The sequence below is a fragment of the Diprion similis genome, chromosome 10 (genome assembly GCF_021155765.1).
Source record: "Diprion similis isolate iyDipSimi1 chromosome 10, iyDipSimi1.1, whole genome shotgun sequence".
Taxonomy (NCBI): Eukaryota; Metazoa; Arthropoda; class Insecta; order Hymenoptera; family Diprionidae; genus Diprion; species Diprion similis.
The window spans coordinates 17,764,228-17,778,966 of NC_060114.1; the positions used below are offsets into that span (position 1 = coordinate 17,764,228).

Here is a 14,739-nt window from a genome sequence, read left to right on the forward strand (position 1 = left end):
TTACTTTTTCGGCCATTTTCGGAGCCGAAAATTTCTCGTCTTGGAATCGATTCGTATGACCATCTCTAGAGTAATTCGACCCCCAGGAACTCAGAAAACACATCAAAAAGAGCGTAGGAGCAGCAGCAGAGAAATGACGATCAAAATTTTCAGTTTTTCGGCTGTAACTTTTGATGCGTTGCTCGCAGCGTATTGGGACTGCGCTCAATCGATTCCTCTCGCAAAATTACGTCGGAATAGTGCCTTGAAGAATTTATTGCAGCAATTTTCGGAATCGTCGAAATTTTCGCCAAAAATCCAAAGGGGTAAGCCTTACCTTTCCGGCCATTTTCGGAGCCGATAATTTCTCGTCTTGGAATCGATTCGTATGACCATCTCTAGAGTAATTCGACCCCCAGGAACTCAGAAAACACATCAAAAAGAGCGTAGGAGCAGCAGCAGAGAAATGACGATCGAAATTTTCAGTTTTTTGGCTGTAACTTTTGATGCGTTGCTCGCAGCGTATTGGGACTGCGCTCAATCGATTCCTCTCGCAAAATTACGTCGGAATAGTGCCTTGAAGAATTTATTGCAGCAATTTTCGGAATCTTCGAAATTTCCGCCAAAAATCCAAAGGGGTAAGCCTTACCTTTTCGGCCATTTTCGGAGCCGAAAATTTCTCGTCTTGGAATCGATTCGTATGACCATCTCCAGAGTAATTCGACCCCCAGGAACTCAGAAAACACATCAAAAAGAGCGTAGGAGCAGCAGCAGAGAAATGACGATCGAAATTTTCAGTTTTTTGGCTGTAACTTTTGATGCGTTGCTCGCAGCGTATTGGGACTGCGCTCAATCGATTCCTCTCGCAAAATTACGTCGGAATTGTGCCTTAAAGAATTTATTGCAGCACTTTTTGATTCGGGTTATGTGCAATAGATTCCTCCCCCTTGAATCACGTCTATATGGTACATCGAGAAACGACTTCAGACATCCTCCAAAATTGGCCGAATTTCGACTGAAAAACTTCAAAGGGGCTTGCTTTCTTATATATTCTGAATCGAAAAATCTTCCTTCTTAGAGTCGATGTGTTTGACTCTTTTCAAACTTAGGAATGCAACAAAAAAAATCTAGAATTTTTCCGTTTTTTTCGCCGTCACACACGATCTGCTTTTCGCGGCAACATCTAGATAAATCGATATATTAGCGTTTGTCGAAATCATCGGAATTGTGACGAAAAAATTGCAAATGGTACAACTTCAGTAATCTCATGATTTTCGAAGTTGAGAAGGCCGAAGAATACTGACGCCCACGTACACTCTGTCATGTATGTATGTACATACATACATGCTAGCCTATATTAGGGCCGAGAACCAAGAATTTTCCAAGGATCGCACACAGTTGCAATCACGGACTTAGGGACTTAGCTGCAACTTTAATTCTATTCAGTTTATATCTCAGACCGCCAGAGTCCACTACCAGACATACAACATGTATGTCATGCGCAAATGCATAATTTCGCAAGCAGCTTAGCAGCTCCAAGCATGTTTCTGACGCAAGTGAAGAGCCAGTAACGTTCTGGTGATGAAACGAAGGTGCAAATCGAATTAAACACTCACGAACATAAAGAAAATGGACGAAATAATATCGAGCTTCGTCCGGAAGCATATAGATCTATTGCAATTAGAACGCGACGAGAATCTTCAGCACGTTTTCAACAACATATCTGCTCAAGCCCTTCGTAACCTCGAAAAGGAAGGAGATGCATTGACTAAATTGTCGGTTGGGAGTTTAGCTAGCCGTGGTTTAAAACAGCTTCAAATTGACTTCGTCGACCCCAACAATCTCCCCTTGAAGCATGCCTTTGCCGTCGGTGACTTGGTCGCTTGCATTCAAATGAATAATCGCAGCCAGTTTCTACCTGGCCTCGTTTCAGCCATCTCACAGCGAACCATCTCAATCGCCATCTCAGATCAAACTGTTGTCAATGTCAATGAAGAGGAACAATTCGCCATTATCAAAGCTGATTCAGATTATACTTACAATAGCCAAACCAGGTTCGTCCAGTCAATCAAATAGAGATAGAAAATGTAGGAATACTCTGTTTCTGAAATCGCAGCATAAAGCATAATGAATCGACGGTCTCATTCACTCTTTAACCATCTCATTCACACTGAGAATTAGAACTTGAGAAAATTCTGAAATACTCTATCTCAAGGTTGACTCAAGACTTTGGTCCACACTAATAGCAGATTCAAACTGTTGCAGAGCTTTGAAAAATCTGGAATCAACGGAAATATATTCCTGGCGATGTTTTAATATAATTAGAATGCTTTTCGACAATGATGAGAAAGTTTCTCAGGAGCTAGTAGACATGGACATCGAAATCTCTGAAAAATATTTGAATGAAGATGGTCAGCTAAAGTTCATCAATTCTAAACTTGCGGAAGACCAGCGCATGGCAGTAACATTTGCACTGCGCAAAAAATTTCTTGCCATTATTCAAGGACCCCCTGGCACAGGAAAGACTACTACGTTGGTTGAATTAATCGGCCAATTGCACGGGTTGGGTAAAAAGGTAATGAGAATGTTTTAAGGGCTGCGATTCAAATGTCGAATAATAAGAAAATATCCCCATTCATACTCTCTATATTCCGCATTTCAAATTCCTATAAACCATGGTTTTTTAAATTCAATACTGGTATTATCAACAATCTATGTAAAACTTGTCTATTGCAACTGTCTAAACTAAATTGTCAGACCTTCGGAAGTCGACTCCTATAGTTAAACACTGTTTAAACATTGAAATTTACATCTTAGGTGTTGGTGTGCGCTCCAACTAATGTTGCGGTGGACAACATTGCCCAGAAACTATGTGAGGCTGGTATAAAGCCGCTGAGAATGGGCCATACGGCTAGGATAGCGAGGGAGGTACAGAGCTGTTCAGTAGATGCCAACGTGCGGCAAGATAACTCCTATGAAATTTTAGTTCAGATAAAACATTCGTTGAAAGAATTGCAAGAAAAAGACGGAGGCGCTGAGAAGGGTGGGAAGCCATGGGGTAAAATCAAAGATTTGAACAGAGAGTACCGAGAGCGAATGGACAAGTTGACTTCTGAAATAATCAGACGGCATTCTGTAAGCATATAATTCTCGAGACTATTGCATCGCGATGGAAAAACTGATTAATTCTCATTATTCCTGCAGGTCATTCTCTGCACTCTGAACTCTGCGACCACCGGCAAACGTGCCAAAACTATGCGGCACGTACCCAGAGATTATTTCGATCTTGTGGTAGTGGACGAAGCTTCTCAGGCATTGGAGGCCTCGAATTGGATCGCAATTCCAAGTGCGGAGAAGGTTGTGCTTGCCGGTGACATCAACCAGCTTCCGCCTGTTGTTATGAACCAAAAAGCAGCCAAAAACGGACTAAGTCTCAGCCTCATGGAAAGGGCGATCAAAAAACTCGGAAAGAATGCTTATAAGAGTCTCGAAATTCAATACAGAATGAATAGCAAAATTATGTCATGGTCTAGCGAACAGTTTTATGAAAGTACTCTCAAGGCGGACAAACTCGTTGAGAATCACTTACTCAAAGATCTGCCTGGAGTGGAAGTCTGTCCGCTTACAAGTATGGACCCATTATTTTGATTATGCTTTTATTTGCACAACAGGGATTTTTTTCCTATGCAAAAATCCGTTCCAGGTGATTCCTTAGTGTTTATCGACACCTGCGGATGCGAATGCGAGGAGTATCAGATCGGCAGTGGGACAATATCGAAAGGAAACGTTGGTGAAGCGATCGTAGTTGACCGGTTAGTAGCGGCACTGGTGAAATCTGGTGTCCCAGAAAAAGAAATCGGTGTAATAACACCGTATGCTCTGCAGGTGAATAAAAATGAAGTGGGGATTAAAAGACATTGATGTGATAGTTGAATGAGGTGAAACGTTGTCGAATAATTGTTTTCCTTTTATTTTATCTCGCTTTCATAGGTAGACTTCATACGAAAAACGCTGTCAAGTCGTTCTATATCTGCTGAAGTTTCAACTGTTGATGGCTTTCAAGGCAGAGAAAAGGAAGTGATCGTACTATCTTTGGTCCGGAGTAACGACGAAAAATCACTCGGCTTTGTTACTGACTTTAGACGCCTAAATGTTGCAGTTACACGGGCAAGACGACTGCTTGTCGTTATCGTTAACAGCGAAACTGTTGAGGATAACAAATTAATTACAAGTCTTTTGAAGCACATTGAAGATAATGGCCTGTTACAAACAGCGCAGGAATATTTGGAAGGTAAATTTGATAATTTTTTATAAACATTTCCCTTTTCTCCTGACATACCCCAAAATCAAACTGCTTAAATGGACATGTTTACACCAGATAATTCGGAGGACCTTAAGAAAGAGTTGGAAGAAAATGTAAAAGTGAAACACAAATCTGTTGTGACCAATAAAACGGATAGTAAGACAGAAAAGAGAAAGAAACCAGCATCGAAAAATGGTGATCAAATTAAAGGCGATACCAATTTGAAGACTGTTCTCAAAGACAAAGGAATCGATTTGAGTATAAACGCAAATAGGAAAGAATATAATCTCTTCGAATGCATTAGCGAAAGTAATTCCGACATTGAGGACACAGAATTAACTCCGAACATAGCAGAAATCGCTTCAGAGGACCCGGAAGAAACAGATGAACCTTTGCCATCTGTTGAACAGGTGGAATCAAAACCTAAAATTGAATTATCTAATTTGATCTCGAGTTTAAAGCAGCTCGAGACAAATTCCACTCAAGGTATGAGATAAGTTTTCTATTTATTTGGGGGGTATTTGTAGTTGCCATATTCTAATGTTTCGGTTGATTTGCAGTTTCTTCTGCAAACACGCCTCTTGCTTCGAATCAACCCGAGCCTATGAAAGCTAAGAAGAATAAGAAATCTAAAAATCGTAAGCCAAAAAATGTAGAAATTCCGGAGGATGATGATCTTGATACATTAATAGCGACGGTGACAGCCAATGATTACATCTGTGCAATGTCAGGCTGCAAAAAATCTACCCAATTAATGCATGTTGATTGCGAATTTTGCAAATCTAGGTTCTGTCTTACACATGGTAAGTATTTAGCATTAGATCTCACTGTTTTCAATCTACAAATTGGTTCGGTAATACTAGCGAAATATGATAATGTAAGAAATTAGACTGTTTTCCCGGATTCAAATCAGATTCACCCTCTTGTTACAGGGATGCAAGAAATTCACGGTTGCGGAGAAGCCGTGAGGAACAAAGAGAGGAAAGAGTTTGTTCGTCGGAAGCCAGAAAACTGTAAGAAAACGGACAAAGATAAATTTGCAAGAAAGCTGAAGCAGCTGGAGGAGGCTCGAAAACCCAGAAAAAAAGTTGAAAAGTAGTTTAAATAAGTGTATAAAAAAATACCTTCTGCGGCAACTTTTGTAAAGAATACGATATAGTTCACAGAACTATGCGTATTCTACAAATTAGAATAAAAGTTACAATATTTATTTATCATACATATATACTGCGCTGCGCGTTAGTCACATTTATATAAGTTTCCATTTCATTTCGATTTCCTTTATGTGGTTTCACAGTTTTACAACAATCATGTGAAACGCCGTATGAATAAACCAATTTTCTATTTAAAATATAATGCATGAGTTTACGCAAGCTTCACGTCACCCCGATCAATGCAGAAATAATTTAACTGATGAAAGTTTCAGAAATAATCTCCAGCAACAGAAAGCTATTATACATTGTTAAAAAAAAATTCGATTTATTCTAAGTATATTTACACGACACCTTTTTTGGTGGTCAAGTCCTTACAGGTAAAAAGTAACTTATGACACAATGACTTTCATATTTGATCGATTATAATTAATCCTATTGAACGAAAACTTATGAACTTATGGTAAAAACTCTATGCTGTAAGTTTTGTTCCCTAAAAACATGCCAAATTTTAAACTTGCATCAATGTCGGGTTCAATAATCGTTTCATCCTCTGAATCCAATCCAGTTGATGGGTCTGTAGGATAAAAAATGAAACAACATTGTCACAGAATGATAATTTCTTACTGCTAAGTGACAAAATCTATCACACCACGATTACTCACTCAGGCTTATTTTGGCTGGCTTTGAAAATAACGTGACCTTTGGTTTATGCAGAATTTTCATTTTCACGCATTTCAGTCTATGGAGCATCTGTTGATATTAGAAAGTTTGGTGAAACGGAGGTCGGGAATAATTTATAAGCATTGACTCTATGTAGATCGACTTACCTCGACTAATTCGGTAATGTGAAACGGCTGCAAGGCTGGAACAAATCTTTTTTGCACTTTCGATAGAGTAATGCCTGGATGATTGATACAGTAAGCTAAAACTGCACCCAGCATCCGGTCCAAAACACGCCGATTAAGAACTCCATCGATACGAATCCATGGTTTTATTACCACTTTTATCGGCTCCACTGTGCTGCGACGTTTGAAAAAGTAACATGAATTTTATTACATACGCAAGAGATTTTGATAAGAGAAAAAAGATATCGTGCTTTCAGGTTTTCGTAACCCTGTTCAAAAGTTATCGAAGCATCGTTGCTTACTTGAAGTCAAGTTTCTTTGCTGCTTTTTGAATATCCTTGGGTTGAAGTAAGGCCGTCCTCTTTCTCATTCTGCGTGTGGTCGCTACATTACCGGTCGTTTCATTGACACCCTTTTTATCGAGTGTTTGATCGCTACCACTTGTAGCATCTTCCTCGCCTTCTGTCTTTCCGCAGAGTCGCTCGATTTTATCTGGCAAAAAAGCTTCATCTAAGCCTGCCACGTTCGATGATTCACCAGTGATTTGGATTTCAGCTACAGTGGGAAGTGTATTCTCTGATTTTGCCAAACAGTCATCATCAGTTGCCGAAGCGACGTTCTCTTTCTCAGTAGTTAGTAAAATTCTCTCGGACACAGGTGACAAAGATTCTTTGTCCAGGCGAAGTATTTTGATCGAATTTATCATCCAAGGGTCGGTAAACTTTTGATGTATATACCGCGTCGTTGTGACACCAGAACGAAGGACCAAACGATACTCGGTTAGCAAAGATAACGCACGATGCAGTCGATTCTTGGATGTGCTTTTGAAGTCAGACTGTAAAAACATGCTAAGGTTGACACAATAACGAAATAAAAGTACTAATACGTAAGTTTTCTAGAGATAATAAACATCAAACCATCATTACGTACTGTAATTTGCTTATTAGTTGCTCCGATTTCCCTCTTGTCATGCAAATACTGATAGACTGCGCGTAGATCCTCAATTTCAATTACTTCTAATTGTTCTCCAACAGTGGTCAGGAAATCCTCAAACGGTACCTGATTTTTAGGAAACAGTGCGAATTTTTTCAAATCCCCTATCAACTCGTCAATCAATTGATGTTCCAATGGCAGAATGTCTGTGGGTAATTCCATGTTGTCAAAATATTTAAGGCTCCTTGATTCTTTGGTATGAGGTAACTTTAGAGAGCAAAAAATTTTAAAAGTATTGACGACGAAATAATCATGAGCGTGATAAATATCTGTTACTGCAAGATCATTTTCTTCTCTCATCAATAGAAGCGCAATTCTTGTGCACCTTTTTTGCATGTCGTTCATATCCTCTATCTTAATATCTCCCCAATCTACTCCAAGCTGATTGTACATCTTCCTTATTAAATCATTTACTCTTGTACCGTTCGTCGACTGTGCGCTTACAGTATCAGCGACTCTTTCTTTCCCGTTAATATCAGGACTGTATCGGACTTCACTTTGAGATTCGATATTCTCACCCTCATTCGCGTGCTCTGGAGTTTTGTTCGAGGATTCCTCAATGTGTGCACGCTTCGGTGATTCTACAAGTCTAGTCTTTTCGTCTACTTCAGCTATTCTCCTTTTAGTTGAAAGAGCAGTCCCGTCACTCTGTAGAGGAGCATCAATTTGATGGGATTTGATAAAACTATTTGCAGAACTTTCGATCCCAGAATCAGGTACATGGCAATGTTTATATTCTGATGCCCCACCTTTTTCAGCTTTGAATCTCTTTTTAGCCGAGGATTCCTCGTCGGTAGTATCTCTGCTTCGTTTCAAAGGCGGACTTTGCTGCTTCATCGGCAAGGATGAAGTAGATTTTTCAGCAAAATACGTCGAGTCCTCCTCGTCGGAGTTCCACGAGGCGGATTCAATGTCTTCCTTGCTCAGAGTGATCGTTGTGCCATCCTGAAACCGTATGATGTGACTGTCCTCGTCGTCGTCTACCACCTCGTTTTCATCCGGATCAGTGTCAGTCTCCGCATTTTCGTCAACAGGATTTCGAAACTCTGAAACGATCGCCTCGGAAACATTTTCCTCGCCCAATTGCAGAACCTGGGCATATTTGGTTTTCCTTTCCTTCATTTTTTTGTCGAACGCCTCCCTCCTCGAGCTTCTTTCCTTGTCTTCCTTTTCACGCTGTGCCTTCATTTCAGTCTCCTCCAAGCGCCTACTTATCTCGTCGTTTCTACTCTTCCAATAATTCCACCTGTCGCGATCCTCTTTTTCCCGTTTCTCCTTTACTATTTTATCCTCCAGCTCCCTTCTCTCCAGTTCATCCTCCTCCTCGACCTCAGGATCGATCAAATTTGTTTTAACCGCCTGTTTCTTCTTCAAATTCAGCTGATCCAAACTTACCAGAATGTCTTGGTATCGCCGTAAAACTCTGATATAAGTTTCGTCATTCTCTTTCAATCTCGGATCGAGCATTATTATTTGATCTGGGATTTCTATGTCAAAATCCAGCTGACCCCTGGTCAGGTAATCGTGGATGCCAACGACAAGGCCTCCTGTCACAGGTCCAGCTTCAATTCCGTCAACGCCATCAGGAACAGCGTAACCAAGATCTTCCAACTGATTCTCATGCTGCCAGTGTAGAAACTTTTCTATCATGTGACGAGCCTCGTGGAATATTTCGTACGGCCACTTGGTTCGAAATTTGTAAGTGTAACCAGTGCTTAATTGGTACTGAGAGCTGCTCATGGGCATGTAGTTTCCATGCTTTTTGAACGCGCACATGTAACTTTTTTTCATCGATACCATTTGGTCGCTTCTGATCTTAGTCATAGCAGAGCGGAGCAAAGTCTCTGGATACTGTTGGTAAACTTTAAACAATTCGTAGGCCCACGAAGTTTTGTCCTTGCCGCAGCACATTGAGCTGTGAATGACTGAATTTATAGTCGCCAAGTATATCTCGTTTCTATACCTGACGTCTTTGGTGAAACCATGCAGACTGGACTGATGCGTCGGCTGTTTGATTTTGTACACCATATTGAATTCCTGGATTGTTTTAGGCATTGGAACAGATCCCCTGGACTCCATGTCGCTCAAGTTGTAGTATCGCTTGTCGATGTACTTGACGAGTTCCTTGAATACCTTGATGACTTGTTCCTCGTACTCGTAGGGATCCTCGCACTTGGTTTTCAGCTTTTCGACGATTCCTCCAAAGCGTTTGTTGATGTAAAAGTTCTGCTTTATCTCCTCGATTCCAAGCGCCACGCTATTCACCGTTTCCGATTTTCTGAACATATAGACAAGCCTGCGCTGGCAAGCGCGAGAGGTCTTATTGTGAGATTGGGTGGAATAAGTACGAAGAATATCGCGCACAGCCGTGAAATTGATCATTTGTTTACGCGGATTCGGGCAAAGATACTTCATCGCCACCTTGCACATCAGGAGTATGTTATCTTCGTGAGGACTCCAGTCAACTCGAAGCTTATCCATCTGTTGCAGGGCGCAGAAGTCCACCTCGTCGTACCTCACTCTAGGTCTGACGCTTCGTTTGCGAGGCAAAACCGTTCGAACAAACGACTTTTGCCTCGAAACATGCTGAGAGACGAGTAACTGGTACTTTTGTTTCTTGGACCTGCGTTCGTCGGATATTTTCTGTTTCTGGTGTATTTTTTTGCGAATTTCGTTAGCGTGCTGAGTAGCGGGACCTGTGACCTTTTTCAATCCTGAGAACTCTGTGAATTTTAACGGCTTTGCTTTTATCTTTGACAAACGCGCGGTTCGCTGCTGCTCGTTTTTCTTTCTTGCCTCGCCTCTGCAGTATTGCTGATTGCTGAACCAAGCTCCCCAATTCCAATTACGTTTAAGATGGGCAAAAAACGCCGAGTCGACACCTGCGGCTCCCTTTCGATCCCCAGGAACAACCCCAATATCCAAAGCGATAGCCTCGTCCGGATTGCGAGCCTTGGCCGTTTTTATCATATCAGCTTTCTTGTTCAAATCTTCAAGCAGAATGTCTTTACCCTCGACCGTTGCTCGACCGCCCAAACAGGTGTTTATGCAAGTGTTCCACATATCGTACCAATACTTCTCCACAGCTTGCAGTGAGTCGAAGACGTAGCTCGTTTTCGGATACTCCTTTTCCTCGACCTTGTGATAACCAACCGCTGAGGAAGTTGTATCGGTTATTTCACTGCGACGATTCAAGTAGATGAAGACTTGGTCTTTTTCTTTTAATTTTTGATGACCGAATTGCAAGAGGCCGATGTAGCAGAGTCTTGTTACAGATTCGTGAATGTTGTATATGTATTTACGGGCCATCAGCAAGATATTTCGTATCTGAGACGGCAAATTCTTTACTAAAAAATGCTTTCTGATCGGGTGATTCAGATAGGTTTCCAGTTCAGGTATGAAGTACGGCACGTTGTGGACTTTCACGAAGATGGATAACGGGATGCGGAGCAAGACGTCGCACATTATTGTCCATCCCAAAGGCCACCCTGCAATTGTTTGGCATTATCAATATTGTAGTTTCGTATTCTCACAGTTTGATGCTAAATTAAAAATATCTCAACCCTAATTGAAACGTTCGACTTTTCATCATCGTACCTGCATGCCTAGTCAACGGGGGAATGAACATTTTCCATCCAACTTCGGTATTGTAAATTGTACTCATCTCCTGCTCAAGTTTGGCGTCAATTTGGTATCCGGAATTTCGCAGATTAGCCACTTGAATTTCCTTGTGAACTGTGGTGTCACCTGGATGATCGTAGATTGAGTAAAACAGAAATAAATGCAATTCCTTCATGCGGACAAATTTTGGACTGTATCCGTAGCGTTTACCGGCTTTCTGGAAAGAGTTAAAAACATACATATAGTTACACGGATAAAATTTCTTTCGTGGAAATTAGTGGTTGGAAAGAAAGTTCTTACAAAGTCATATTTCAGATTAACAGGAGCAAATTTTGTATTCTTAGAAGGATTGAAAGCCTCCAATCCCTGCGTTTCCTCCACCGATAGTTTTGCACTTTCTTCATCTTCCTTAGCCTGTTTCTGCATAATTGCTCTCACTTTCTGAGAGCCAATTAGACAAAATTTGATCTTTGCTTGTTCGACCGCAGATTGTATTATCGAGTGATCGATACCAATTGCTGGATCGCAAATGAATGTTATATTTTTCTCTCTATTCTTGTTGCTGAGTGTGAGTTTGATGTTCTTCACCACGTTATCTTTGACCAACTTCTGCAACAGTCTGACTATCGATTTTTTGTCAATCTTGACGTCGTATCCCTCTCTGTCCTCCTCCTCGTTTATCATCTAGAACAATAACGATGAATGGCTGTATAGAGTGGCTCTATTTAAAGCCTAACACGGTCCACGCTCACCTTAATTAATTTTGTTAGATCATCGATGACTTTGTGCTCTTTAACAGCTTCGATGATCATATTAGCTCTTCTAAGCAGCCTGTACGTGATGCTAGAAATATTTTTCTTTTCATTCAAATCCAGTTCTTCCATAAATCCAATAATTTGACTGGTTGGTCTTCCCAAACGATGCTGAGGTCTTTGCTCGACTAATTTAACTTCTATGCTATCGCACAACACGTTCACTTCTTTTTGGTCAATTATTGCAGAGTTCAGTACGTTTGTGCTTTTTTCTTCTAATACTTGCTCCTTCATTCTATCGACGGATTTCTGATCTTTTTTCACAGACAGAGCTTGAGAAAGGACGGATTTTCGACAACGTGAAAACAAATCTCGTTCTGTAATATTAACAAACGTTCGTTTATACTTCTTCATCACCTTTGTCAAGCCATATTTCAACAGCAATTGATTAACAATTCTAAATTTTATTCTGATCTGATATTCTTCACGTGTATCAGACTTTGTTACGGACGAATCATCAACGTTTTTGGAATTAGTTTCGTCGTTAAGCTTTTCCTCTACATTTACATTGTCACTGGAGGAAACTCTTTTGCTGAGTTCCGCTTCTGCTGGATTTTCTATTGTAACACACTTAGTTTCAGTTTTCAGTATACTTTTCGGCTCGACTATTGTCTTGGGAATCACAGAATCATTGTGACTTTGGTTATTGCTATCGATAGTTCTAGTCAATTTTTTAATTTTGTCCATTTCCTGCTCAAACTGTTTACTCATCTCGCTAGTCTTCTCAAACCTCTTTGAAACGAACTTGGTAACCCGCTGCCTGCCTACGTCGTTCATGTAAGTGGCAACGATCTTCAGTTTAACTAAGTTTCTAAGCATCGTGCGAGCTTGAAGTTTTGTTTGCCCCAAGCACTTGGCTAGTTGGCATTGCGATATACCCTCAGGACCGCTGAGTTCAACTATTCTATTGGCTTGTTTCAACAATGGAACGTTCAACTTCAGTTGCGATATATCGAGCTCTGAAAATCGGATAACAACATACAACGAATAAGCTGAACTGAATAAGCTGGGTACGAAAACTTTTTATAAGAATACTAATCGAGACTACGCGATATGCTTGGTTACCATAGGGTTCTTCGTCATCGATAATTTCATCCTTTCCCCACAGCTCAGAAACGTCCATTTCTGGATCCTGAAGCTGTACAACTCTCACGGTTTTCTCTTTGGTTGGATTGTTCTTTTGCTGCCATTCCTTTTTCTCAGCATTTGGATACACAGTTCTGTACGGCACCCTCTAGATGAAAAAATTTGATTTAAAAAATGCAAAGATAAAAGCTTCAGAACTTCACAACTTGCGAAGCGAAAAATAAATCACTCACCAAGTCAGTTTTTACAACTTTGAGGAAGAAATTGGTTCGGAATAGTTTCTTAATTGAATTTTCTATCTGAAGCTCCTTTTTTATCTCGTCATACTCAGCGACGCAATTTTCCTTAGATTTTAATATCTCGATCACTTTCTCCGCCAGATAAATAATTTTTGGCTTTCTCTCGACGTAAAAACGTGGCAGGTGAAGCAGGCTGCCGTTGCAGCTGTGCCCGCCGGTTTTTTGATGGTGTATTTGCTTGGTGATTAATTTATGATCAAGTAAAATCTTTCTGTGATAAAACAGGGATTTTGGATCCTCTTTCAGCGAAGCAAGACTGATTTTACCCTGTGTAACTTCTCCCTGGTAACGAGATCGTCCGACTCTTTCCAAAAAGCAATACTGCATCACGGTCAATTCCAAAGTCGGACAAACTCCGTTGCCAGTCAATGCATGCTCGCGAATATCTTGTGAAGCCACGAGGACTAGACTCTCTCCAAACTCTTCAGCTGCCTGGTGAACAGACAACGTTTTAACATATTCACCGATTTGTTTTCGACTCTTGTAAGTTGAACAGGATCCTTTAATTCCTGCGTTTACATCGTCTATTGGACAATGGGAATAGATATCTTCAGGAACTTCATCCTAAGACAGGTAAAAACGTTTTCTTATGCCCACAATCTACTAAAATATAAAGACTAGAGTCATTATCAGTTGTTTTGTGTTGGAAATTGACTTTCCAAGTTTTCCTGATATTGCATAATTTATTTTTTACAAAACTTGGAAAGAATAACAGGTTCATAGATTGGAAAATAGGTGAATTTGAAAAAATGTATTGCACGTAAGTTAAATCAACTCGTGAAATCCTGAGTTGGAAGTATTCAATGAAATTTCTTGAGTGCTGAAGATTTTCAAACCCTAACCAATAGTCATAATACCAGATAGTTACAGGCTCTAAGATGGTGCCAAGATCAGGATCGATGTGTTCGTATCTGTCGAATATGATCAGCTTATTCCTCGGTGTTTGTAATTTATAATAATCAAGCCCGTCTACCTCCAGACAAATCGACCAGACCTGTTCCATGAACGGCTTGGACAACGGCAGCGGATCGTGAAGCCTTAACGAAAGACGCTGCCATAACGCTGTTAAATAAAATACGATGATTAAATAATTAGAATAAGAATTAAAAGAACTAGATAACAAGTTTAAAGTTTTTTCTTTCAAATGTTGTTTCTTGGGAAGATTAATTTTTAATACGACTTGTTGCACACTCACCTTCCAATGTGATCCCATCCAGACCTTCGAGGGCAATTTCATCAATGACAACATCAACAATGTTGATTGACGAATACGAAACCATTTTTCGTTCAATGATTTCACAGTTCCTTTCACTATTTATGCGTTTTCAATCCATGTTTATAATGCGATTTCTAACAATGCGTAGGCAGAACTGCATCGGCGCAATGTGAGAGGGGCGATTGAAAACCTAACCTAACATCTTCACGTTTTAGAATATAGGTTAGGTTAGGTTAGTAGCGTCAAATTCGGTCTCTGCGCAGTCCAAATGACGATTCTCGTCTCGTACAAATTCCAATAACTTCAATTTCATTCGCAGCTGCAGTCATTCTCGACATTACAGCTGATTTTGACAATTGATTCATTCAATTCATTCATCAATAATCGTATCAAGCGAATAATTAATGAGAACGAAGCAGATCTGAAATAAG

The 14,739-nt window shown here is 40.3% G+C and overlaps 2 protein-coding genes across 3 annotated transcripts; one reads left to right on the forward strand and one right to left on the reverse strand.

The window, feature by feature from the left end:
- Positions 1-1,547: 1,547 nt before the first annotated feature.
- On the forward strand, positions 1,548-5,803 carry LOC124410870 (DNA-binding protein SMUBP-2-like). 2 transcript variants are annotated; one of them, XM_046889558.1, is made up of 9 exons: positions 1,548-2,033; positions 2,245-2,554; positions 2,797-3,114; positions 3,184-3,607; positions 3,683-3,864; positions 3,970-4,270; positions 4,358-4,768; positions 4,843-5,085; positions 5,215-5,803. In XM_046889558.1, exons 1-9 carry the CDS (start codon positions 1,609-1,611, stop codon positions 5,379-5,381), a joined length of 2,781 nt encoding a protein of 926 aa, XP_046745514.1. In that variant the 5' UTR covers positions 1,548-1,608; the 3' UTR covers positions 5,382-5,803. The 2 variants fall into 2 exon arrangements, with proteins under 2 accessions (XP_046745514.1, XP_046745515.1); XM_046889559.1 differs by having other exon boundaries at positions 4,358-4,770; positions 4,857-5,085; positions 5,215-5,802.
- Positions 5,791-14,502, reverse strand: LOC124410867 (general transcription factor 3C polypeptide 1). Its single transcript, XM_046889552.1, has 12 exons — positions 14,288-14,502; positions 13,961-14,154; positions 13,027-13,656; positions 12,773-12,941; positions 11,648-12,666; positions 11,196-11,579; positions 10,872-11,112; positions 7,212-10,762; positions 6,584-7,116; positions 6,264-6,456; positions 6,099-6,186; positions 5,791-6,010 (listed from the first exon to the last, which is right to left on the reverse strand). The coding sequence occupies exons 1-12, from the start codon at positions 14,370-14,372 to the stop codon at positions 5,892-5,894; spliced, it is 7,206 nt and encodes a 2,401-aa protein (XP_046745508.1). The 5' UTR covers positions 14,373-14,502; the 3' UTR covers positions 5,791-5,891.
- Positions 14,503-14,739: the final 237 nt, after the last annotated feature.

Coding starts and splice junctions, on each gene's coding strand:
- LOC124410870 (XM_046889558.1), top strand. CDS start 1,609: ATGGACGAAATAATATCGAGCTTCGTCCGGAAGCATATAGATCTATTG. Junction 2,555..2,796: donor TGCACGGGTTGGGTAAAAAG/GTAATGAGAATG, acceptor TTTACATCTTAG/GTGTTGGTGTGCGCTCCAAC. Junction 5,086..5,214: donor TAGGTTCTGTCTTACACATG/GTAAGTATTTAG, acceptor CTCTTGTTACAG/GGATGCAAGAAATTCACGGT.
- LOC124410867 (XM_046889552.1), bottom strand. CDS start 14,372: ATGGTTTCGTATTCGTCAATCAACATTGTTGATGTTGTCATTGATGAA. Junction 11,580..11,647: donor ATCTAACAAAATTAATTAAG/GTGAGCGTGGAC, acceptor TTATTGTTCTAG/ATGATAAACGAGGAGGAGGA. Junction 6,011..6,098: donor GCCAGCCAAAATAAGCCTGA/GTGAGTAATCGT, acceptor TTTATCCTACAG/ACCCATCAACTGGATTGGAT.